At 42.3% G+C, this 27715-nt stretch overlaps 1 protein-coding gene across 7 annotated transcripts in view; it reads right to left on the reverse strand.

Annotated features, from left to right (window-relative positions):
• LOC117355342 (E3 ubiquitin-protein ligase RNF138-like) overlaps positions 1-25626 on the reverse strand; it is a 45827-nt gene extending 20201 nt beyond the window's left edge. For 3 of the 7 annotated variants that reach the window (XM_033933764.1, XM_033933759.1, XM_033933765.1), the window contains exons 1-5: positions 25328-25485; positions 13114-13315; positions 7173-7338; positions 1546-1661; positions 293-398 (exon numbers count right to left, since the gene is read on the reverse strand). In XM_033933764.1, the coding sequence (XP_033789655.1) occupies positions 293-398; positions 1546-1661; positions 7173-7338; positions 13114-13226 (501 nt within the window). In that variant the 5' untranslated portion in view covers positions 13227-13315; positions 25328-25485. The other 4 variants (XM_033933761.1, XM_033933760.1, XM_033933762.1 and 1 more) reach the window with 4 other exon arrangements.
• Between the last annotated feature and the right edge of the window lie 2089 nt (positions 25627-27715).

Consider the following 27715-nt stretch of genomic DNA (forward strand, 5'->3'; position numbering starts at 1 on the left):
AGTCCTGCAGCGATATCAAAGCATGGAACAAAGGCAGAGCAGACCAGAACAAGGTGAGAATGGAAAGAGCCTGTATACAGGAGGATACAACCAGTGAGAGAATGAAGGTAGGCAAGGGATGCGAGAAAACTGGGAAAAAAAAAAAAGACTAGATGACGAATGTGTGGGGTTTTTACAGAATACATACTCTAAAATATTTTGCAAAAACATAAAAATACCAGATGACATCTAAGACGTGCTTATTTAAAAAAAAAAAAAACTTCTTAGAAAGACAGTGCGCTCCAACAATTACCTTTGCAATGATCTGAGTGGAATGTTGACTGTTGCAGTGTTCCACTAAACTTTTCCTGTCAAAACCATTTTCCTGGCACACAGGACACTGAAACATGGAATGAGCTCTGAAAACCAACACAGAACACAGCATGAACCAAACCAAAAATAAAAAAGGGACTAAAAACATTGCATCAGTTATTCCTGAAACTAGAAAGACTAAACTCTTTCTAAATACAAAAATAAGAACTAATAAAATCTAAGACAGCAGTAGGAATCGCAATACAAAAAAGTCTTAAGAATCAACAACACTAATATAAAAGCTTTTAAAAATCAAGGCCAGACGGCAGAGATAATAGATATATCTTTTGTTGGCGACACTGGTCATTGCTGTATATTTGTGGCCACCGAGATATTTTGAATACCACTCTCAGCATTGCACCCAATAGAAATTTTGACACCTGAAGCAGATGTTCGCAGTAGAACAAAGATTCTGTGTCAGGTCCCTGGGTTCATTTTTGCTATTCTCTGATGGACTTTGTTTCTCTATTAGGCCATCTAGCCTTGATTTTAAAAAGCTTTTATATTACTACTACTAAAGCAACCAAACGTTTGCAGCACTGTACAGGGTCATGAAGGAGACAGTCCCTGCTCAAATGAGCTCCCACCTACCATATATATTTGAATATAAACCGATCGTTCCTGAAGGCCCACCACCATATGGGAAAAAAAAAAAAAAAAAAAAAGCTGACTCGTCTGTTACTTCTTGTTTCTTCAGCGGGCCCCCCTGGCAAGTTCAGGGCCTACCTGTTAATCCGGCCCCACCGGCCCCCTTCTCTTTATACCAATGCAGCAAACTGTGCCTGCTCCACCCAGCCTTGAGGGATGATTGCTATTTTCCTTCCTATTGCACAGCCAAGGCTACTCAGCCCTCCAGCCAAGTTCTGTGAGCTGCACTGAAAATGTGTGCTTAGGGACTCTCGTATTGGGCAGAACTCCCCCATGAATAACAACAGGTTTGAAGATGTACACAAAGTAGTTTCACAAACTGTAGGGGTGAGAGGCAGGCAAACAAAAGTAGTATTCCTAGTCAAATTTTGCGGGGATAAATAAATTGTGATGAATCATCTGCTGGGATAAGGAAGAATGGGTGGGTTGGGCCACCCTTATTCTAGAGTACAGCAACAACAAAAAATTATCTGAACATCCTCTTATCCCACTTCAAACTGATTAATATTAACTTTAGCACCCAGAATACATTAGTAACTAACTCACCTGTAACCTGTTAAGGGGGGGAAGAATGATGGATATGGATTCTTGGGCTTACAGCCATATTCTTTTTGATATTCATAGCAGCACTGGTAATGAAGTCTCATCCGTGAGAATTTAACCTGCAATCCAAATGCCCAAATTATTTTCAGATCCCAGATGAACAAATCAGAGAAAATAATTTTAAAGCCATTTCTGCTATTAAAATATTGCTTTGCCCATGAAGAGGAAGACTTGAAAAACTGCTTCCACTGGCCCCTTTCACTGTATCTGCATGCTGGTCACAGTTCATGTGTGTGTGACCAGCATGTGACAGTCAATTCCTATGGGCTTCATTACATTTGTCACACAGGAACTGCTTACTTAGCTTTGTTAAAGAAGCCCAAGATTTGTTATTTATAAATCCTGGCATTGAAATAAGTTACCGAAGTGTAGGCTTACCAGATGTCACCTGGAAATTTACCTGGACATTTCCTCTTTTTAGAGGGCATGTCCGGGCTTCCGGATGGCTTTTCAAAGCCCAGCACTTTGTCAGGGGATTGAAAAGCTTCTTCTTTGGGAGGGCATCCACACATGCAACATGGTGATATCACGCATGTAACGCCAGCACACTGCATCCGTGCTTGCGAAAATGCCCTCCTTCCCGATGAGAACAGGTTGAGGGGGCAGGGCTATGGATCCGGATTTTAGTCAACTAAAATCTGATAACCCTACTAAAGTGGGAATGGTGAAAGAAAAAACTGATTGAAAATTCAATCACAATTAAGAAAAAAATACCATCTTACAAATATTTACAAATTCAAGACAAATCTTAGTCAAAACCTTTTTTCCTTTTGTTTAATATTACATTCTAAACATTAGGACCCACTGGATAAAAAACTTTGTTCAGAGGGGGGTCTTATTTCCTACAATAGTATCTATTCTATGAACAGATATAGAGATTATCAACCAAATATCTTGCAATATTAGTAAAGAACCTTTTGGGTCTGGCATATACAGTAGGGTCCTTGAGTTTTATGAGGGTTCTTTAAAATAAAAAAAATTCCCACAATGATATTTTCACGCTCAACCAAAAACATTCTTTTCTGATGGCATTAAGAAGTTAGGGCTAGATTCACTAACCTGACTTCCGGGTCCGATCCGGGGCTGATTCCAGCAGGCCCGACCAATTCACAAAAGCCAAATATTGAAATGAGGACAATTGCAGGAACGCCCCCCTCTGCCCGCACAGATCGCTAGTGTGTGATCCCGACGTATGCACAAAACCATCTGCTTTCTCTGCTGTGCATGCCTTTTATGTCCATAGGGGCCATGGCCTCCCCCCAAATTACCATTTTAAATTGCCACTTTTATCCCTGGTGGTCCAGAAGAAGCGGGCAGGAGTGAGCTTGCCGCGCTCCTGCTCCGCTGCTAACCCGGTTGGTCATAGCTGGTTTCTTCTGCCGCTGAGCGGCAATGTGTGGGAGCGCACTTTGGCGCTCCTGCTTGGCACTCAGTGGCTTCTTTGACTGGCTCCCGCAATTCGCGAGAATACTGCACATACTGAGAGAGGGTTGGAAAGAACAAATGGGGGGGGTTAGGAAAGGAGGAAAAGAGATGCTGCAAGATGGAGTAGTGGGAAGGGAGAGAAAGAAATACTGCTAGTGGAGGAGGGTAAAGGAATGGAGATTTGTTGGACATAGGTATGTGGCATGAGAGGGAAAGAGATAATGTATATGGGGAAAGGAAGAAAGAGGGAGAATTGTTGGACATGATAGTGGTGGAGAGGAGGGAGAAACGTTACACTGGGAGGGAGGAGAAATGACCCAAACAAGGGAGAGATGCCAGACCACAGAAAGCAGATGAGAAAGATGCCCGACCATATGAGGGGGAAGGGGGAAGACAGATGTCTGATCATGGGAGAGAGATGAGATGGTGCATAGTGATGGAGGGGAAGGGGAGACAGAGGGAGGAAATGGTGCACAGCAGTGGGTGTGACAGGGAAGAGATAAAAAGAAATGCTCCATATGGATAGATGGGAATAGCGGAGAAGAAAGAGGGAAGAAATGGTACACATGGATAGATGGGAAGGGAAGGCATGGAAAAGTAGATTTTGAGAAGAAAGCAGAAAAATGGAAGAAAGTTGAATGTTAAAAGTTAATGCTGAAGATAGATGTATTTCCTTCTGAAGCATTGAAAAATTGTGATACATTCTTTATTTATCTGTATCCTAGCTTGAAGTGTGATCTTTATTGAAACAGTTACAATGATTGGAAAGTGAACTCTGTTCCATTCTTGGGAGGGTATATCCCTTCCTTGTAGAGTTTCATGCCTCTGAGTAGCCTGAAAAAATCTTGATCACACCATAGATAGGTTACTATTGTAACAGCAAAGTCAGTTCACATTTTTGATTGAAGATAGATGTATGGCAGAAAGTGAAGGAGAGAAAAACAGCAAATGGATAAGGTGGCCCTGGATACACAGTTAAGAGCACAGACAGAAGGAAGTGCAGCCAGAGACTGGGAAAAGAGGGTTTGAAAACCAAAACCACCAGGCAACAAAGGTAGGGGAAATGATTTTATTTTCAATGCAGTGATTGAATTGTGTCAGTTTTGAGAAATTATATCTACTGTCTATATTTGCACTGTTCAGGAAGAAATGCATTTGTTTCTATTTCTCTGGGGGTTGTACTACATGCAGAGTCTTGCATCTTAGGGTTTTGTTTGTATATATTAGTACTTTTAGTTTCTGGTCCTGTATTTTCATAGGGGTTATCTGTGTTCTGCATGTGTGACCAAAGCCAAGTGTTCTGGTAGGAATGAATGTTGAGAAACATACAGTGTGCTTTGCATAGTTTAATTTTCTGGTTAACCATTATGTATTGTTAATAAGATTATATTGTGTGTGTATATATGAAAAATGAATGGAAAAAATGGTGTTAACAAATAGTACTATTATGGGGCGGGGTCTGGGGTGCCCCCCCTACCCAAACAAAAAAGCATTCCGCTGCCTATGGTCCTTACTATAGCTCAATTCAGGCTTTTTCCTCATTTGTACAAAGCGGTGAAATAAGTAAGCCCTCCATACCCTGGAGAAAAAGGTAAAGCCTCTATTGAACAAAGGCAGGAAGGAAAATCCTCTACTGGAAACACACAGAAAGTAAGGAGTTAGACCATCAGAAGACTGGCGAGATATCAGTAAAATTGAAGACATCATTTGTAAATATATTTTAATTTTGTGCATATATTGTTATATTTGAACCTAGCATTAATAGTAGTATTACCTAAAGATGTTGTTAAAATATAAACTAAATAATCCTTTGCTGCTGTATTTTTTGCTCCACAAGACACTTTTTCCACCCCCAAAAAGGGGGTAAAAAAGTGGGTGCGTCTTATGGAGCGAATACACCTCTCCCACCGTCCTGTCCCCCCCTCCCCGATACCTTTTTTTAACTGGCTGCCTTTCTCCCTGCAGAGAGGCGCATAAGGCAGGAGCGTGACCTTTGCGCTTCCTGCCTGGTCCTGCTCAGTGATTGGCTTGATACAAAGGACTAGGAAATCGTATCCTGAGATGCACCCATGGCCAGCTAAGGATTCCTTGGAACATAGCCAAATGTTGTACCATATGCTTGGAACAAGCTGCCCGAATCCCTACACCGGACTCTTCTCCGACAGGGTACAAGGCCCATTTAAAAGCCCTCTTTGAGAGTGCTTACAACCCCCAAACTCCTCTCACCTTGGGTTCCTCATCCCCTACCTTCTATGTCATGTGTGTCTGTCCAAGTTATATTGTAAGCTCTTCCGAGCAGCGACCGTCTATAAATGTCATAATGTATAGTACTGTGTACACCTTTCAGCGCTATATAAGTGATAAGTAGTAGTAATGGCTTAAGAGTAGGGTAAAAATATGAATTACAAAATAAAATCAAAATTTCCCCTGGTGTTTGGACAGGGGAGAATGCAGGGACAGCCAGTAGCCAAATATGTGGGACAGATGAATGCTCTTATGGGAAAGTTAAGTCAATAAAGAATGTCGAGATGTTTGAAGCAGGATGTTGAGCAGTACACTTTAATTGAGGAAGAAACACCTGAAATGAGAAAATATTAAGGCATGGTTTTATAGAACCCAGTAATTCATCTTTTAGTAGTCCTTTGTTCCCCGTTATAAAAACCTGAAGAGAAATGGAGAATTGGGCATGATTTAAAGGCATTGAATAGTAAAGTAGAAGCTGAGGCCTAAATGCACCAAGAGGATCGATAAGACCACATGGGTCTGCTCCGATTTTTTAGCCGATTCAAAGAGAGCTATTGATGCTCTAAAAAGTTTACATGCAAATAGATTCACACGGAGGTTTGTCGTAATCCCCGACTCTCCCACCCAATTGATGGCTGTGAGAGTGACTCACACATGCGCAGAGCAGGCAGGGGAAAACCTCCTGTCACTTAGCTGTTCGGGGCAGGAAACTTTCTCTCATGCCTCATTAATTAAAAAAAAAAAAGTGCAAGCAAACCCCCCCCCCCCCCCGCCATCATTGACGGCCCTCCCTGATGAACCAGCACCGAGAACCAACTCCCCTCCACCCCCCCACCCTCCAGGCAGCCATGCTGACTCCACCTCTCCCGTGAAAGAAAGTTGGCAGGAGGCATGCCCACTGCCCACTCCCTCCTGCCACCAGATGCTCCCCCAACCATCCCCCCACCTCCATACTTTTGTACGTTGGAAGGAGGGAGGGAGGGAGGCACGGTCCTTCCTCCTTCAAGGCCCACCGATTCCAAATGGTGGGCCTTCACCTCCGCGGTGCATCATGTGATGCACAGGGATGGGCCTAAGAGCCTGATTGGCTCAGAAACCTAAGGCCCCTCCCAACTAGATTCTGTCACATCTGGTATGTTTCATACCTTCACCTTGCCGGGAAATTACAGACCTGTAAGACTCACTCCTCTAGAATAGTGTTTCTCAACTCAGTCCTGGAGTACCCCCTTACCAGTCAGGTTTTTAGGATATCCAGAATGAATATGCATAAACTTGATTTGCATACACTGCCATTATATGCAAATTTTTTTCATGCATATTCATATATTAATACCTTTCAAGTATTTGAATGTCTATATCATCCCTATTTCTCCAGGATATACATCTTCAGGTCATCAAGTCTTTCATTTGTTTTGTTGTGCAAGTCCCATGCTATTTTTGAAATTTTACATCCGCACCAAGATATGGCCTCCAAAACTGAACTACAATACTTTCAAGTCAGCAAATGCAAAATTTACTGTGGATATTCTGAAAACTGGACTAGCTGGGTGTGGTTTGAGAATCCCTACCCTAGGTATATATTTAAAGCCTGGTCTTATCTCACAAAGCTTTCAATGCACTTGATTTAGGAATTTCATGAATACTTTTAAGGTTTTATTTTACTTGTATATCAGGTGGGAGGATGGTGATAATATAATTGTACGTTGAAGTCTAAGTTCCATTGTGCTTGTTTTTAAGTATCCATATTTGTGAATAATTTGTTGCACAATTGTAGTTGAAAAATTAATTTTAAAAAAACCACACAAAAACAACAAAGCTTTCATTAAAGCACTCTCTTCAGATGTCTATATAATTTCAGGAGGTACGATCTCTGAAAATCTAACCAAATGCATTCACCTTACCTGCTTTCCACAGCATTTACAGTTGCCAGAAAACTTCTTCATATCATTGTCAACATCAGTCGCCCTTTGAGGTGCACATCTCTCCATCCTAGAGATGGGTCCCCGACACATTGGGCAATGCGATTCACTTGTTTTCACTGCAGTCATGAAGCATTTCCTGCAAAATCTACAGATACATCATTTATATACTGTGATCAGTTCTCTGCAGATTTAACAAAGACATTCTGTGATGTATAGATAGATAATTTAACATTAAAAAAGGTACTAACTCACACCTAACAAGGGATACACAGTTGTGCTCTGTGTTAGCGTGTAATTAGCCATGTGCATGTTTCCAAACAATTTTCCTTTTAAGGAGATGTGCCGGAGCAAAGCAGGCATTTTTGCGCTAACTGGTTAACACATGGATAATGCAAGAGCCCTTACTGCCTCCCAAAGGTTTAAGTAGAACAAAAGGAACCCAGGGTTAGATGCACTAAATGAGCTGATCGGGTACCAATGGTCACGAACCCAGTTTTGTAGAAAGATTTATGGATGACTAATCAGTTACATAAACAAATATGTGCCTGTTTTAGTCAGATGCTAGGGAAAACCATAATCTCCTTACCCAAGGTTCGTTATTTTGCCAGTTTATACTAAGAATAGAGACCAAGGCTATAGGAAGAATTTTATTATGAAAATAGAAAAATATAATTCATAAGCCAGCAGCAAATAATGATTATTGTTCACAAAATATCCAAACACATATATGAAACTCAGTACATAATTATCACACAACACTTGTTAGATAAAGAAGTAAAACTAATTCTTACACTCTAAACAATTTCTTATAATAATAATTCCTGATTAGCAGCAACTATTACAGTTTATCACCAAGAGTAATTAACAACTCCTTTCCTGAAAACCAATTAGAGATCTACCTTGCCCCACTGATAAGAAAATACAATTCCTTGCTCACCATCCCTAAGGTAAAGCCTCCTCCGATCAAGGAGATGGAAATTTTCCTCGGCATAGCACGTGGTAGAATTTCTTCTGGTCAGTAAGAATCCGTAATTTACTGCAGTGAGCTGTAAAGTCTGTCAGCAAAAGTTCCTTAAGTGATATGAAAACCAGGTCTGGATAAAAGTCCTGTTCCTTCACTCCCTGGAAGAGAGCTAATCACAAGAGGTACTTTTCAGGTCTTAATTATTATAGAAGATACAGAGAAACCTATGATAAGATGCAAATTCACTCACATCCCAGCATAGACTAAATTAATAATTAGCACGTTTCACTTAGATCTCATCAGATGACCTCTCCGGACCAATCCAGAAACAGAACTTAGATAATAGCCTTTCTGTATAGTCTCGCACAAGCTGTGAAGCAGAGGCGCCTTTGTTAGATAAGACCAGCACATGAGCCATAACTCCCCCAAGATTCACACAGGCTGAGCATGTGGGCATAGCTGGATGTCCTTGACTAGAATACAGTTCTTGTACATGCCCAGAATGCATCAGGCAGAAACAGCAAATATGTATTCTTCTTTCTCTTCTTGCTAGGTTTAGGCTGGAATGATTTCTTGCAAACAATGGTTCAGGCTTGATGATGTCAGAGAGGCCTAACCTTCAGGTGCAAATAAGGAAACACTCCTACAGTTTGACCGACTGGTGGATGTGCAGAGCTCTCCCAATAGTGAGCCTCGGCCGTGAACTGCGGCTGTGCAGATTTATAGTGCGGGAGAGACTGAGAGGACCCGAGACAGACAGCCACAGAGCTGTCCGGAACTCCGGACTATCCCGATCCTGCATTAAACTGCCTCAGCATGTAATAAATGGTGAGAAAGGGATAGACTCTGACCGAGTTTGGCAAGATTTGTATTTCATGTTACTAGGTTTCTGGGTGGGGGTGGACACACTGTAGTGCGTACCCCTACCCAGAAACCCACCAACATTAAATACACTTAAAAAAAAAAAAATTTAAAACAATCCTCACTTTGGCATAATAAGGGGGGGAGAAAGCGGTCCATTCCCAGGGTGCAGTCCATAAGGGGGTGTCCCGACAACTCCTCTAAGGGCCAGTGTCAGTGTAAAGAACTTCCCGGCAGCAGCAGCATTCACAATTTGCTGCTTTTGTCAGCTTCAGGCTTTCCACTCTGCCAGGTCCTGCCTTCGCGGAAAACAAGACGTAGGCGGGACCCAACAGAAGAAGGCCCGAAGCCGACAAGAGCAGCATGTTGCGAGTACTATACTGCTGACCGGGGAGGGAGGGAGAATTGCTGCACACGTCAACAATGGCATATGGACTTCTTTCAGGAACTTATCCAAACCTTTTTTAAACACCGCAAAGCTAACTGATTTCACCACATTTTCCAGCAATGAATTCCAGAGTTTAATTACACGTTGAGTGAAGAGATATTTTCTTCGCTTTGTTTTAAGTCTACTACTTAGTAGCTTCATCGCATGTCTCCTAGTCCTAGTATTTTTGGAAAGAACAAACAATTCACCCTTTCCACTCCACTCATTATTTTATAGACCTCTATCTTATCACCCCTGAGCTGTATCTTCTCCAAGCTGAAAAGCTCTAGCCACTTTAGCCTTTCCTCATAGGGAAGTCAACCCACCACTCTTATTTTTGTCATGCTTCTCTGTACCTTTTCTAATTCCACTATATCTTTTGAGAAATGGTGACCTGGGGAAATGAAAGGTTAGGTGGCTTGTTGCCCAGAGTTACAAGACACTGCAGTGGGAATAGAATCCGGTTACAAGTTCAGGCAGCTCCCAATTTCATTCACATAAAAAAAACCTCCTCTTCACAGTTCCCCACCCACAATGGTGACAGCTGTACAGGGATTTTGTCTTCTAGCTTGGCTCCTGTCCCATGCTAAGTACAGTGAACAGACCAATGGAAACAAAATTATCCTAGAGATGGACCTTCCCAACACACTTGTTCCTCTCCCAGATCATATCCCAAGCATATACTAAAAAAAATTCCTTCCACAGAGAAGACCTGGCTCAAACTCAGAAAACTCACAGAAAACCCCATGGTTCCTTGGTTACCCTTTTAACGCACAAGAAGTAAGAACCAGTGAAGCCAGGGTGATAAGGTCCAAGCACGCCATGCAGTCACATGGAAAACTGGATGTAAGCAAGAAAGAATAAAAACAGGTCACGTAACCCTATGTTCCCAAAATCCACACATGGCATGAAGAAGCTGTCTTGATTTACAGCATAGAAACCATATGCTGCTAGTATCTTCATCTTGTGGAATGAGTTCTTGATTGCAGTAACAGTGGAAGAGTGGCCTAGTGATTAAAGCAGCTGCGAGTTTGATTCCTACTGTAGCTCCTTGTTTCTCTGGGCAAGTTTCTTTAATGCCTCATTGCCCCAAGAACAAAATTAAAGTACCTGTCTAATAAAAAAAAAAAAATACAGACAGACATCTACTCTAGCACCCATTAATGTAATGGGCTTAAAGACTAGTTGCAATATAAAAGTTTTAGAACTCCCACATACGGAACCCTATATGGTTCCGAGTCTTCCGACTAAAGAGGAAAAGTGGCAAGAGGAGGAGACAGCTGGTAAGAATCATTGCTCACCAACTCCTCCTGCTGACAGGACAATGATTAGGAGGAGGGAAAATTAAATAGACCTCGGCAAGCAGGTACAGTTTTTTCCTTCCCTCCTTTCTCTTTGCAGTTTATTTGTTCATTCAATTTTCTATACCGTTCTCCCAGGAGAGCTCCTAATGGTTTACATGAGTTTATTCTGGTACTCAAGCATTTTTCCCTGTCTGTACCGGCGGGCTCACAATCTATCTAATGTACCTGGGGCAATGGGGGGGGGGGGGATTAAGTGACTTGTCCAGGGTCACAAGGAGCAGCTTGGGTTTGAATCCACATCCCCAGTGTGCCGAGGCTGTAGCTTTAACCACTGTGCCACTGAATTAGCACATCAGAGGGGCCCCAGGCACATGCCTATACAGTGGTGCCTCGCATAACGGACGCCTCGTACAGCGAACGCTGCGCATAACGAACTTTTTGTCTTGCTCCCTATAACGAACTTCGTTTCACACAACGAAGTTGCCCGAGGGGCCCGGGGGGGGGGGGGCGGAACTACTCTCGCCGCTTCCTAATGTGAGCCGGGAACAGCAGCACCCTCCTGTCTGAATGCAGTGTTCCATCATCTCCCTCCACCTTACCTTAGATGCCGAGTTTTCCGGCTTTCTTTTTCGGCCAGCCACACACTTTCAAAGAGCAGCACATGCGCGCATGCTCTGTTGTTCAATCTTCTCCTCTGACGCAACCGGAAGTTGCAGGAGAGGAGAACATTGATCAACTTCAGCAGCTGCGCGTGCACAGCTTTTTGAAAGCGTGCGGCTGGGTGAAAAAGAAAGCTGGCAAACTCTGCATATAAGGTGAGGTGGAGGGAGGGAAATGTAGGGCTGCAGAACGAATTATTTTGTTTTACATGTATTCTTATGGGAAAACAGGGCTGCAGAACGAATTATTTTGTTTTACATGTATTCTTATGGGAAAACGCGTTTCACACAACGAACGTTTCACATAACAAACTTGCTCCTGGAACGGATTAAGTTCGTTGTGTGAGGCACCGCTGTACCTTACTCCTGCTTTTGCAGGAGGGGTTCGTGTAACAAAAAGAGGTAGGGGTGTGACACTTGCCATCTCCAAGCAATACATGATCCAAGGACACAATTTTCCTAAGCAGCACACAAAAGCATTTTAAAGTCGGATAGCAAACTGGCCCCTATGTTTGTGCCTACAGCAAAAAAGAGTGAAGTGACTTAAAAGGTCATGAGGTGGGGTAACTGTAATGAAATGTCAAAGCTGTTGTCTTTTTATTGGGGGAGAGGGGAAGAGGACACCATTCTTTCACTATCCCTGCCAAGGGACAAAACTATTTCAATTTTTTTTAACACCTTGAAGCCTAATCTGTTTGCACTGTTGCAGTCAGGTATATTGCACAGTTCAGTGGGCCCAAAGTGGAAGAATCAGAATTTGAACCTTCCTTGGTCATTATCCTCTGTTCTAAGCACAGTGATCATAAATCAACTAAACCATGGGCAAAAAAAAATATATAAGAAGCAGTAAGAACTGTAAAAGGGAAGACACAATCAAGTGCTTAATGCAAAAAAAGCAAGTGCAAATGAATAAACTTGCAAACAGGGATCAAACCGAGTTCAGTGCAAGCAATTGTTTAAGATTGTGACCAGTTTTTAAATATATTTCATGCACACTGTATAGCTATTTAATGAGAAAATGCAGTTCTAAATAAAATGGCAGATAGCATGACAAAAACAAAACTTCCAGTCAGGTGTTTTGCTGTACAAGTTACTAGAGCAAGGGTCGAGTTGCTCTAATTTTTGGCCCCTATCCCAGACGGATTCCTTGTGTGGCAACCAATTTCTAACAAAGGGGACAGAGGTGCCTTAGTTTGCGCATAGCCCCACTCGCCCCCCCTCCCCCAAGAAACACAGACGTGCAAGCGCTGCGATGCACACGTTTACGCTCGGTCACGCAGTGCAACTCAGACGGCCCCGCCCCTCTCAGACGTGTAATGAGTGCAGCGCAGTGTTTGAGAAGAAACTCTACTTTGCTGCGCTGTAATTGGAAGGAGCTAGAAGCTGTAAAGTGAGCTCCGAGGGGACGGAATTAAAACGAGTTAGATGCTGGGCTGGAAGGGGAAAAGAGGTGGAAATAGGTGGACTGGACGGGAAGAGAGATTTAAACATTTTCCTGGTGAAAACAAGAGTCATTGCAAAGCTCCGCCCTACACTACCTAGGTATCCCAAATTTGGAAGTTTAAAAATCTGGTAACTTTAAGCAAGGGGCTAAACGAAACCTAGATGCGCCACCAAAATAATATTAAAAAAAAAGTGAAAGCAATTTCTCTTCTCCCATAAACGAGCAAAGATTTGTTTTAAACATATAGAATTAATTACTTACACATGCTGACAGGATGCAGTTCTCACAGGAGTTTTAAAGACGTCCCGACAGATGGGACAGTAAAACTCTTCATCCAGAGGAGACTCCTTGAAAATAGATGATGCTTCAGCCATATTGTCTGCTCACCACTAAGTACAGCTCCTACAACGTCCGGTTATGTATACATATGCTCCTGACGTCTAGCCCACACTTTGCAAAGTATCTGGAAGAACAAGAACAAAAAGAGATGCCGAGGAAAGCTGGAGTTTCCCTCCTGTGGTGGTAATAACCAATAATCCAGTAGCTGTTCCTAAAAAAAATTTCCCGAATTTATCCTGGAGGTTAGTACTATAAATCAGTCATCCTATGAGGAGTGTACTTTCACTTTCACTTCAGAGTCCCTCTGTGGGGGTAGGCAGGGCTTTTTTATACTAGTCTTAATTCAGTGCCTCTCAAACTTTTTTTTAGCTCCAGCACACTAAACGGAGCAAATGTTTTTCATAGCACATTATAATTGAAATTATAAAATTACAAAAACAAAAAATTTGAGATTTAAAGTTATTTAAGGTAAGTATGGGCCATTGTAACAACAGTAAAACTAAAGTAGATGGATTTGTTAATCATTGCAATAGATGCAATTGAACTCAAAACGTAGCTCGATAGTTGACAAGCAAGCAAACATACATATCCACCTTCTGCAGTCACTTTTTTTTTTTTTTTTCCAATTTCTGTCAGCTGAAAATTCAAGTTCGCAAAGATAAGAACCAAACCATAACAAATCCCAATTGCTTTGTTGCTTAAGTTAGGATAACTACTGCATAAAAATAACTAAAATTACTTGGCATTAGTTTTCAAGGATCAATCATGTCAAAGAATGAGGCATGTCTAGGCAGTTGTATCCTTATGCACACAGACGCTCATAACATTGACAGTCTCTGTAGTACGTAACGTATGTGTCATCTATTCTTGTGTATAAATAAAGGGAATCTTAAAAAATATTAACCCCCCTCCTTTACAAAGCCGTACTGGCGTTTTTAGCACCAGCCTTCATGGTAACTACTACGACGCTCATAGAATTCCTATGAGCTTCCAACTGTTACCACCACGGCTGGTGCTAAAAATGCTAGCATGGCTCTGTAAAGGAGGGGGGACGTAAAATTCTGGAATTTCTCGGGGCACACCCAGGATGGGGAAATACATGGAAGGACAAGAAACTATTATACTGATAGCTACATTTTACTACAGCAGGAAAAAGAATCCTTGCCGAAAAATTTAGACAATATGTTTCTAGGCATTTAAACTAGAAGGTGTGTGTGTGGGGGGGGGGTGACGTATGTATGAAGGACAATTATGGAGGCCACCCCCCAGCAAAAGACAAGATGTGATGGTAGTAAATATTGCAACAAACAATATTAGCAACTCACTTCTTAGCAATGCAGCAGGAAGCGAAACAAAAACTACATTACACTTCTCCCTCGTCATTCGCGGGGATACGGTCAGAGCCGGACCGCGAATGCTGAAAAACCGCAATTATCCAGCTCTGACCCACCCCCACCTCCCTCCCGACCTTACCTGGTGGTCTAAAGCACAGTTCTTCAACCGCCGGTCCGTGGACCGGTGGCGGTCCGCAAAAAAATCTTGCCGGTCCGCGGGACCCCGCCGCAGCAAAAGGTGCCGGCGTCAGCTGACGTGCAACTTCCTGTTGCCGTTGCCTCCTGCCTGCCACCACCGACTTCTCCGCACCCCCAGAAAAGCAGCGGCAGGTCTGTGTGCTTTTAACTTCGGCACACAGCTGCCCCTAGGCAGTATTTTAGCGCGGTTTCATGAGGCAGCCTCGGGGCCTTTGGTAGGCCGGCCCACATCGCATCATCAAAGTGGGCCGACCTACCAAAAGCCCCGAGGCTGCCTCATGAAACCACGCTAAAATACTGCTTAGAGGCAGTTGTGTGCCGAAGTTAAAAGCACACAGAGCTGCCGCTAGCTACATCGAGGAAACATTTGCTGGAGGGGAAAGGAGGTAAGGGAGGGGAAGGGGCTACTGCTGGCAGGGGAGAAGGGAAAGGGAAGGGATGAGAATTACTGTTGGATAAGGGGAGGAGGAAAGGGAGAAGGGGTACTCCTGGACAAGGGAGGGGAAGGGGCTACTGCTGACAGGGGAGAAAGCAAAGGGAAGGGGATGAGAATTACTGTTGGATAAGGGGAGGAGGAAAGGGAGAAGGGGTACTCCTGGACAAGGGAGGGGAAGGGGCTACTGCTGGCAGGGGAGAAGGGGAAGGGAAAGGGAAGAGAGTTACTGTTGGATAAGGGGAGGAAGAAAGGGAGAAGGTACTGCTGGAACATTGAAAGGAAACAGCTGGCAGGGAGATTAGAGGAGGGGAAGGAGTCAGGATGGAATGGAGAGATCAGATGAGGGAAAGGGGAGAGACAGAGGAATGACAAGGTAGAGAGAGATTGATGCTGGGAAGGGGGGTCAGATGAAAAATAAGGAAAGAGGGACAAAGATGCTAGTAGGGGGGTCAGATGAAAATAAGGAAAGAGGGACAAAGATGCTAGATCTGGTGTAGGAGAGAAGGGCATAGAAAGAACGCAGATACCATATGGGAGGGGGAGGGGTAGAGGGCAGACAGTGGATAGAAGAGGCAGATGCTGGATTGAAGAGACAGAGGGAAGACGCTGGATGGAAGAGAGTGAAAAGACGATGAAAGCAGAAACCAAAGAGGACAAAAGGTAGAAAAAATAATTTTATTTCTATCTTGTGATTAGAATATATCAGATTTAAAATATGTATCCTGCTAGAGCTGATGTTAGACATAACTGGGGAGTGCAAAGCCCAGGCAGTGCGTCTTCAGCTTCCAGCTGGCTTAGGGCTCTCTCTGACCAGTAGGCAGTTGCCCTAGTTGCACTCCCCCTAACACCATGCCTGCCATGTGTGACTGCGGTATTCTGTTAGCATGATATTTGTGTAGCATTCTGTAATAATTTGGCTTATTCAGTTTTCTTGATAGTAGAGGGGATATATGTGAAGGGGAGGGGAGATGGGGTTTTGTTGATCCTTGCCCTGTATTATTTATATTTATAAAATGACAATTGTACAGAATATTGTTTCTTTTTATACTTTAATAAAATATGTTCAATATAAAATCATAACTATTTGAGGCTTGTGCGGATGGGATCAGATGGTTAATGGGACCGAGCTCGCGGGGATGGGGCTTTTAAAATTTTCAGTCTTATTAGTTTGCCGGTCCACGAAATAATTATTTTATTTCCACCGGTCCATAGGTGTAAAAAGGTTGAAGAACACTGGTCTAGAGGGCTTTTGGGGCAGGAGCGATCTTCCTACGCTCCTGCCCCGTGCATCAGGAAATGGCTGTAGGGAGTTCCCGACGTAGTCTCGAGAGACTACAGGAACTCCCAGTAGCCATTTCCTCATGGCAATCTGCACGGGGCAGGAGCATAGGAAGATCCCTCCTGCCCCGAAAGTCCAGACCACCAGGTAAGGCCGGGAAGGCAGCAGGGAGGAAAAAAAGATGGATTTTTTTCACATGAAGACTGTTTTTTTTATTTCCCCCCCCCCCCAGAAAAAATTGTGATTATATGAAACTGCGAGTGCAGGAACCGCGAATGGGGAGGGGGAAGTGTACCACTGAAAAATAGCTGGAAAGCAATAAGCACAAATGCTCAATGCTCACAGTCTAAGCCAGTGTTCTTCAACCACCGGTCCGTGGACTGGTGCCAGTCCGCAGAAATTTCCTGCCAGTCCACAGGGCTGGCACGTGCATCAGGCCTGAGACAATGTTCTTCAGCCACCAGTTCACGGTATGATCATTGTGGCGTTATCTTCGTGCCGGCTCCCTCTTCCTCAGTGCTGCAGTGCACAAAGCTGTGGGCAGTGGCTCCTACGCGTGTCCTACATCTGAACCGGAAGCCTTCTCTCTAACATTGCAACGTCAGAGGGAAGGCTTCCAGATGAGGTATGGGACACATGTAGGAGTCACTGCCTGTGCCTTTGTGCACTGTGTCAGTGAGGAAGAGGGAGCCGGCCCGAAGATAACACCGGGGGTGGCATAAAATGGCAAGAAGTTAAGGCACAGCATGGAGGGAGGGAGACAACAAAGGTAGGGGAAATGGTTTTATTTTTGAATTTAGTGACTGAATTGTGTCAATTTTGAGAATTTACATCTGCTGTCTGTATTTTGCACTGTTCAGGAAGAAATACTTTGGGGGGGTTTTCTCTGGGGTTGTACTGCATGCAGAGTCATGAATCTTAGTGTTTCGTTTGTATATATTAGTACTTTTAATTTTTTGTCTCGTATTTGCATAGGGGTTATCTGTGTTCTGGTAGGAATTAATGTTGAGAAGCATGCTTTGTATACTTTAATTTTGTGGCTAACCATTATGTGTTGTGTTACAATAGTACTATTATGGGGGCAAGGTCTTGGGTGGAGATTGGGCATGGTCTGGCCCACGACTTAGCCCACTGTTCTTCAACTACCAGTCTGCAGACTGGTGCTGGCCCACAAAATAATTTTTATTTCCGCCAGTCCATAGGTGTCAAAAGGTTGAAAAAACACTGGTCTAAGCAACAAAGTTCATGATCTGCAAGCCCTGATGTTAGATGCAGACCTGGATATTGTTGCTATCACAGAGATATGGTTCAGTGAATCCCAGGAATGGGATGCAAACATGCCAGGATATAATCTTTTAGGAAGGACAGAGACGGTCAAAAAGACAGGAATAGCTGTCTATGTAAAGATCGATATCCAAGCGACTGAAATGCAGGGGACTTGGGGAGAGGAAGAAGCGATATGGATCACACTGAAAAGAGAAGAACTTCTATCTATGTGGGTGTAGTCTACAGACCTCTAACTCAAGTCACAGCAAATTGATAAAGATCTTTCTGAACTTTTGGATATCTGCAATCAGAAAGAGGAAGTGCTGCTGCTGGCCAATTTCAATCTGCCAGATGCGGACTGGAAAATTCCATCTGCGGAATTGGAAAGAAATAGGGAGATTGTGGATGCCTTTCAAGAGGCTCTGCTCAGACAAGTGGTGATGGAACCCACGACGGAAAAAGTGATATTGGATCTGGTCCTCACAAATGAGGAGAGTATTTCTATTGTTCGAGTGGGTGCCCATCTGGGAAGTAGCGATCAAACAGTTTGGTTTGATAACACAGTTGTGGAGAGCAGCCACTCAAAACTCAAAAGTCCTAGATTCCAAACATACAGACTTTAGTAAAATGAGAAGGTACCTGAAAAAAGAGCTGTTAGGATGGAGGACATAAGAAGTGGAAAAAGTCATCTAAGCTCAAAGGAGCAATAAAAATGTCTATTGACCTTTATGTGAAGAAAATAAAAACAAGAGAAAAAGGAAACCAATATGATTCTCCAAACTAGTAGTGGAGAAAATAAAGGCAAAAGAGTTGCTGTTCCTGAAATATTAAAAACCTACGAAGAGGAGTACAGAAATGACTACCAGGTGAAACTGAAAGAAGCCAAAAGAGATACTTCTGATGAAAGTGCAAGCAGAAGAGCAAATGTCTAAAAATGAAAAAATAAAAAATGTTTTCTGATATATTAGAGAAAGGAAGAAGATGAAAAATGGAATTGTGAAACTAAAAATTGCAATGAACTGATATATGTTGAGTGATGAGGAAAAAGGAAAAATACTAAACAGAAGAAAATCCTGGAGGACTGAGATGGTCTGGCAAAGTTATACACGAAAATGGAGCAGATTCCGCACCATTCATGGAGGAAAGTGTTTATGAACAACTTGAAAAATTGAAGGTGGATAAAGTAATGGGACCACATGGGATCCATCCCAGGATATTGAGGGAGTTCATAAAGGTTCTGGCAGGTCCTATTAAAGATTTGTTCAACAAATCTCTAGAGACAGGAGTGGTTCCTGGGGATTGGAGAAGAGTCGATGTTGTCCCTATTCACAAAAGTGGTCGCAGTAAGCCTCTCTTCGGTTATTGGAAAAATAATGGGAGCATTGCTGAAAGGAAAGTGAAATTCCTAGAATCTAATGGGTTACAGGATCTGAGGCAAAATGGCATTACTAAAGGTAAATCATGCCAAATGAACCCAATTGAATTTTTTGATTGGGTGACCAGAGAATTGAATCAAGGACATATGCTAGATACAATTTACTTAGATTTCAGCAAAGCCTTTGAAATGATTCCTTATAGGAGGCTCTTGAACAAACTTGACGAGTTGAGTTAAGATCCAAAGAGATGCACTGGATTAGAAACTGGTTGACGGACGCCAGAGGGTTGTGGTTAATGGAACTCACTAGGAGGAAGGAAAGGTGAGTAGTGGAATCCCTAAAGCTTCAGTACTAGAGTTAATCCTGTTCAATGTTTGTAAGCAACATTGCTGAAGAGTTAGAAGGAAAGGTTTGCCTTTTTACGGATGATACCAAGATTTGTAACATAGTAGACAGCAAGGAAGGAATGGAAAACATGAAAAAGGAACTGCAAAAGTTAGAGGAATGATCTAATATCTAGCAACTAAAATTCAATGCAAAGAAATGCAGAATACTGCATTTGGGGATTATAAATCAGAAGGAGTCATATGTGCTGGTAGATGAGAGGCTGATATGCACAGATGGGGAGAAGAACCTTGGGGCAATAGTGTCTGAAGATCTAAAAGAAAAGAAACAGTGTGACAAAGTGGTGGCTTGGAGTATTGTTTTGGAGACCGTGTCTGGCAAAGGACATAAGACGACTTGAAGCGGTCCAGAGGAAGGTGATGAAAATGTAGGAGGTTTGCACCAAAAGATTTACGAGAAGAGACTGGAAGCCCTGAATAGGTATACCCTAGACTAGAGGAAAGAGAGGGACGGGAAGATACAATTCAGATGTTCAAATACTTGAAAGGTATTAACATAGAACAAAATATTTTCCAGAGAAAGGAAACGATAAAACCAGAGGGCATAATTTGAGGTTGAGGGGTGGTAGACTCTTTAGGAAATTCTTCTTTAAAGAGAGGATGGTTGATGCCTGGAATGTGCTCCCAAGGCAAGTGGTGGAGAGGAAAACGGTGATAAGTTAAAAAAAAAAAAAAAAACAACAAACACAGGATCTCTAATCAGAAAATAGTATACTCTATATTGAAGAATTAAGGCCTGTACTAGGCAGACTTGCACGGTCTGGGTCCCATATATGGCCATTCAGTTGAAGATGGGCTAGGGAGGGCTTTGATGGCTGGGAGGGTTTAGATCAGGGATCTCAAAGTCCCTCCTTGAGGACCGCAATCCAGTCGGGATTTCAGGATTTCCCCAATGAATATGCATTAAAGCAGTGCATGCACATTTCATTAGGGAAATCCTGAAAACCCGACTGGTGGATTGCAGCCCTCAAGGAGGGACTTTCAGTCCCCTGGTTTAGATGGACTGGAGTGAGCTTTGATGGAGACTTCAGTAGATGGAACCTAAGCACAGTACCAGCAAGAGCTCTAGGTTTCTGGCCCAGAAATATCTAGGAAAAAAGGACAATTTAAATTATAACAGTAATTTAAAGAAAGGGTATGGTTGGGCAGACTGGATGGAGCATTCAGGTCTTTAACAGCCATCATTTACTATGTTAGTACAGTACAGATTGTTCCTTCACAGATATTCAATGTAAGCAGAATAGCTGGTCTTTTCTACACATGCAGAACATAGACCTTAACCAAATATAGAATAACTAAAAACAAAAATACATAAGACAAAAAGTGAACTGAACTCCCAGGAAGCTGGGCTTTGCACATAATACATACACCAGTGTGTCCCATTATACTGTGCAAAATGTAATAGTTTACACCTACTGAAATATTACAAACACTACATTAGTAATTAAAGTATCCTTTTACTACTGTGCACTAATGTATTTACGAGCATGTGCTAAATGCTAACACCCCTACTATATACCTATGGACGTCTTGGCATACATAAAGACTGCTAAATATGGTATACTGTCCTAACCCGAGGAAGGTGGTTTTCATGTCTAGCTTCTGAAAAATCTCTCATCACCTTATTTTCCATTATTTATTTATATTTTTTGAAATTTTAGAGGAGGATACAACCTTACTGTATCCTAAATTAAAAATAAAATTATTTCTTCTACTTGAGTGGTCTGGTCATTTAATTTTTCTAATCCTGTTGATTCTAGTCTCTGGTTTCTGCTTTCCTCTCTTCTTCACTTCCTTATCTCCAGCATTGCTCTGTCTTTTCAGTTTCTTCCATTTATTTTTTTGCTTCTATCCAGATTTCATTATTAACCAGTCTTCAGTTCCTCTCTTTTTATTGCATCTATCAACAGGTGCCCATCTCTTTCCCTCACGTTGGACTTCCCATCCCCCTTCCTTTATCCTCTTCCCTCCATACCATCGTGTATCTCCTTCTATCCAGCATAGATTTCATCATGACTCACCTCCCCCATCTCTTTAGCTCACCCCCTTCCATCCAGGATCTCTCTTCCCCCTTTCTTCTAATGTGTCTCCCCTATCCCCACTATAGCCACCCAGGCTCCCCTACCCCCCGCCCCGCCCCCCACCACCACACACATCTCTGCCCTACCCTACTATATACCTATGGACGTCTTGGCATACATAAAGACTGCTAAATATGGTATACTGTCCTAACCCGAGGAAGGTGGTTTTCACGTCTAGCTTCTGAAAAATCTCTCATCACCTTATTTTCCATTATTTATTTATATTTTTTGAAATTTTAGAGGAGGATACAACCTTACTGTATCCTAAACTAAAAATAAAATTATTTCTTCGACTTGAGTGGTCTGGTCATTTAATTTTTCTAATCCTGTTGATTCTAGTCTCTGGTTTCTGCTTTCCTCTCTTCTTCACTTCCTTATCTCCAGCATTGCTCTGTCTTTTCAGTTTCTTCCATTTATTTTTTTGCTTCTATCCAGATTTCATTATTAACCAGTCTTCAGTTCCTCTCTTTTTATTGTATCTATCAACAGGTGCCCATCTCTTTCCCTCACGTTGGACTTCCCATCCCCCTTCCTTTATCCTCTTCCCTCCATACCATCGTGTATCTCCTTCTATCCAGCATAGATTTCATCATGACTCACCTCCCCCATCTCTTTAGCTCACCCCCTTCCATCCAGGATCTCTCTTCCCCCTTTCTTCTAATGCGTCTCCCCTATCCCCACTATAGCCACTCAGGCTCTCCTACCCCCCGCCCCCCCCACCACCACACACATCTCTGCCCTACCCTAGACATCCAGATCTCCTTTTTATCTCTTATGCCCCCACCATACATCATCCCTCTCTTTCTCCCCCAATACTTCCATCTGTTTTCCCTTATCAAAGTATTGTCCCATCTCTCTTCCCCTCACCCCATCATTATCTCGCCACCTCACCCCCTTCTGGATACTTAAACCTCCCCAGGCAACTTCCTTCTGGAGTTGGCAGTGACCTAAAGAAACCATGAGTTTCCCTGCTCTGCCTCTCTTGCACTTGTCCTTGTCATCTCCCCCCCCCCCCCCAAGCCCCTCATGCAGCTGCAAACCAAACTGAAAGCATGCACAGGGCCATAGTTCTACGAGTGTCACTACTGTCTCCTTGCCCCTTCCTCATGATTAACTTCCTATTTTGGGGAGGGAAACCAGCAGCAGTGCACACAGAACTACAGCTCCATGCATGATTTCACTTTGTTTTGCATCCGTGAGCGGGGGGGGGGGGGGGGGGGGGGAGGGGTAGAATGAGACCCAAGTGCAGGAGAGGCAGAGCAGGGAAACTCATAATTTCTCCAGGATGCTGCAATAGTCGCCAGGAGAAGTTTTTGTCAACTCATGTCAACAGCTTGTGCCCGTTAGCTGTGCTTTATACCGATACTATAGCAATTTTAAAATGCTAACCTATATACTCTAACAGAAACGTCCTATTCTAAGAAAAAAAAAATAGAGATAGAGACCCCTTAAACTCCCTTGCAAAGCGAGCAGAGTACTTTAAATAAAATAAAGTCCCTTAGCTTACATATTTAGCTTTAGGTTTCCATTTTCCTAAGTTTATAAGCAATTTCCCAGCCAAGCCTTACCAGTGACAATCTCTGTCTCTGAAGATCCTTTTACAGTACTCCTGGACTGAGGGCCGGATGCAGATCAGTCCGACAACACAGTAAAAAAATATCATGTTGGAAGCAATTTACTTTTACAGAGCTATTGTCACGCAAATTTATTTAAAATTATCATTTTTCCAAAATGGCTTTATGCACTCCAAAATTTACCCCTGAACAGGGTTCTCTAGATTTCTGTGTAGGTTATAAAGAAACCCAAGTCAAGATTGGATAAGTTATTTAAGCCCTGGGTTTGCCCAGTTTAGAGTTTTATCATCAGGCTTGTATTTTATGCCATATCAGAGATATTGGCTACTAACCCCCCCTCTCCCCTCCCTTTTATTAATCCATGGTCGAGGTTTCTACCGTGGCCTGGAGTGCTGAATGCTCGGACACTCATAGAATTCCATTCACTAAATACAAAATAAAATTCTATTTTTATGGTCTGTTTTTGCTTTCATTTATATGTTATTTTCATAGCAAAGAATAAGGTCATAACCCCTCAAATTCAGCACTTAATCAAATATTAGCTCTAATGTGAGGCATCTCACATGACCTTAGCACCCATTTTAAAAGTCAGGCTTTGTCTTCTATAAGCAGTTCACAAAACAGAAAATTAGGACAGAAATTTTCAACATTTATGATGGTGTAGACAGAGGTTATGAGCTCAAGAACTTCTATTTATTCTTGTTGTTCTTCTTTGCTCCTTTCCCTCAGCATCAAGTCAGTCCCATTTGAAGACTCGCCTATCCCCCAAGCCTATCCCCACTTCTCTCACCTTCAAGGTCTCCCTTACTAGTCCCAACTAGCATCTCTCTCTCTAGCCATACTGAATATGCTCTCTTTCTGTTCCCTTCCACCTTCTTCTCTTTTCCCCCCAGCTAATCCTCACCAGCCTCTGTCTCGCTCCATATGCAACAGAACCGGTTGTTCCAGAGAGGCCATATCCCTATCAATTTTTTTGCAACATATACATCAACAGGAGGAGGAGGAGGAGAAGGAAACCCCCCCCTCCCCCAAGCTAATCAACAGCTGTCTTTCCTTTTCTCTTACCAGCTAATTCCCATAGGTGTTTCTCCTTCATTTCACCTATTGGGACTGCAGATCTCTAGCTCTTCTGTTTCTGGTCTCAATAGCTATATCTGATCACACACCTACAACCACTTTTGCTTCCAGTCTCAGCTTCAGCCTCCGAGTCATTCACCCTCCCCTGGCCACTTATGCTACTACAGTATTACTATCACCAGCATCATTGCTAGGGTTACCATATGGCTGCAGAAAAAGGATGACAGAAGGACACATCTGGGTTTTACTTGGAAGTAAAACCCAGATGTCTCAATCCATTCACATTTTTCTGGAGCCATATGATAACCCTAATCATTTCTAATTCTACTTCTAGAGGAGCCTCTCCGGTCTGTTTATATAGATTTGTATCCTGCAGTCTACATGTTATTACTACTAAAGTTTTCTGTAGCACATAGCTAGACACACACAATGCTAGACACAAACATAAGAGACAGTCCTTGCTTGACCAAGCTTTATACAATCTATTCAAGAGTTAAAACAGTCTCAAAACATGGGCTTTTAGTCTGGATTCATCTCATTGCAAAACTTACTTCCTCCTTTACAAAGCTGCACTAGCATTTTTAGAATTCCTATGCGCATCCGAGCCGTTACCACCACGGCCGGCACTAAACATGCTTTGTAAAGGAGAGAGATAAATCTCAGTCTGCAGACCTACTCCTGTGCATAATGTTTTGCACACTACAGCGCTGTGTACACTTTTCAGCGCTATAGAAATGATAAATAGTAGTACAAAAATCAAGCCTTTGTGCATAATAGATTCTTAAACAATGTCTTTTAAAAAAGATATTTAAAAATAGTAGCAATACCTTCTCCCAGACTCAAGACTTTTTTCATGGACCTTGCTAATTTCAGAATGTGTTTTAAATATCTTGGTCAGTCTCAGCACAGTGCCCTACGTTTATTCCTCAACCTTGTGCTCTAAATAACATCCCCAAACAAAACCATTAGGTAGCCATATTTTACACTAGTCCTTCAAATTGTGTTAAGAACTACTTTCTACCAATTCTCAGAAACAGAGGAACAAAGAATCAGTCTAAATTAGACAACTTAAAAGCAGATCACAATACTTACTACTCATAGTTGAACAAACCTGATTGTGTTGGAAACAAATAATACTTGAGAAACCAGGGTTTCTTTCCTACAACTGAGCAGTCTTATCCTTCAAAGCCCCTTGTACCTGCATTAGGTTTAATAAAGATTCAGAATTTTAAATTCACAATGTGCTATCTGAACCTCTCTGTGTATTTAAAAAATAAATTACCTCCAGCCCCAACTTTAGGCCCTCCTCCACGCCATCATTAACATCAGCAAAAGAAAACTCATTGCACATGTGTGGCCCTTTGAGGTTAATTAGAAGGGAGTTACTGAAACTTGGGATTTCAACCCTTTCATTGCCAGGCTGCTTAACCCCCCCCCCCTTCCCATCCCAATTGTATGGTCAAAGGAGTTTTGTGGGGACTTTATAAAAATGTTTTTCAGTCACACAGAGCTGCCAAGTTAGTTTGAAGAATGAGATTTTATGTCAGGCCTCAATTTTCTTATAACATTCTCCTTTTCATTGTGAGAATTGCAGCACTGATTTCAGTGGTTAGTACAAATACCACAGTGTTCTGGAATATAAGTTCAAAACAAGGACTGGCCAAATGATCTCACCTCTGGAACTGGATAACATAGCAATGCTGAATCACAATAACAGTGATGCCAAGGACTGACTATTGAAGGCCATTGAGTGAGATTTTTCAGACAGTGTGTCCAGAGTTTAAATTTATATAGATGTGTTGTATTGCTTTGCAAGTGAAAGAAGCAGCATAAAATATTTGCACCTCTTTGGTGCCTTTGAACGGATATAGACCAAGGATCTCAAAGTCCCTCCTTGAGGGCCGCAATCCAGTCGGGTTTCCCCAATGAATATGCATGAGATCTATGTGCATGCACTACTTTCAATGCATATTCATTGGGGAAATCCTGAAAACCTGACTGGATTGTGGCCCTCAAGGAGGGACTTTGAGATACCTGATATAGACAGAATGAAGAAAACAGAACAATGTCCAAAGGAACTTGCCATGATAAGAATTACCTGAATAAAGTTTCTGGACTAAAAATTACCTTCCACTCAGTAGCTGACAGTATGTTTATAGCAGGGGTTTCAAAATCTGTCCAATCATGGGTTTTCAGGATATCTACAATGAGACAGAGGCAGTATGTTTGCAGAATCAATGTCATGAATATTCATTGTGGATATCCTGAAAACCTGACTGGCTAGGGTTCCTCCAGAACAGATTGGGGAATCACTGGTATATAGATTTCACAGTATATGTATTATAGCTCAGTGGTTCTCAATCCAGTTCTTGAGGCATGCCCAGCCAAGGGATTTTCAGGATATCCACAATGAATATGTATGAGCTACATTTGCTTACCCTGACCTCTCTCATGCATATTCATAGTGAATATCCTAAAACCTGATTGTCTGGGTGTGCCCCAGAGACTGGGTTGAGAACCACTGCTATAGGTGCAAGAGGAGACAAAGTAGACCAGTGTTTCTCAAATCAATTCTGGAGTTGCCAGTCAGGTTTTCAGGATAACCACAATGAATTTGCATATAACTGAGGCAGTGTATGCAAATCAAGGTTATGCATAGGATATCCTGAAAACCTGACTGACAAGAGGGTACTCCACAACTGAGATGAGAAACACTGAAGTAGACAGGAAGGTGTACTCAGATTTCTTTCTACAGATGAGGCCACTGGCCTTTCTCCTTTTATGTCTTGCTGTCATGAAAACAATGATCCAGAACAGTGCATTGGCAGAGAGGATAATGAACGAAAGGAAGAGCTTAGAATGTAAGAGTAGAACCTTCAAATGAACTTGACATACTCCTAATGAGTAAGACTTGGCATCTTTGCAATAACTTAGTCATTTTTTATAGTCACCTACATCTACAAAATTAATCTGATTTTTGTTGGTTTTTTTTTCAATAAGAGTTTCCCCACTGGTACAAACCTAATGCTAATATCTGGGCCAGTTTACCCATAATCCTTCTTTAATTGAAGCACATATGTAAAACCAAGGGATTTTCCACAATAAAACTGCAGATCAAATAACATCACAACAGTGCTTCTCAGCCCTCTCCTGGTTTCAAGGATTTCTGCAATCAATATACATTGGATATATTTGCATGAAACAAGTATCCAATCTTTCTCATGCATATTTATTGCAGTAATACTGAATACTCACAGGTTGGGTACGCCCCCAAGAGTGGTTTGATGAGCACTTCATTGCCATATGTCTCTGATTTTCAGAACTTTTGTCAGCATTATCTGTGTCCATGAAACTGAAAGCAGCCTTTATTGATCCCTTCTACGGGGGCCACTGAAAAGTTCTCAGCCCAACCAACAAAGTTGGGACAGTCTGCATCATAAATATGAAAAGAAAAAAGTGGAAAATCGCTGGACGAAGTGTATAGCCCTCTATGGATACT

Source organism: Geotrypetes seraphini, chromosome 2, assembly GCF_902459505.1.
Source record: "Geotrypetes seraphini chromosome 2, aGeoSer1.1, whole genome shotgun sequence".
NCBI classification, from domain to species: Eukaryota; Metazoa; Chordata; class Amphibia; order Gymnophiona; family Dermophiidae; genus Geotrypetes; species Geotrypetes seraphini.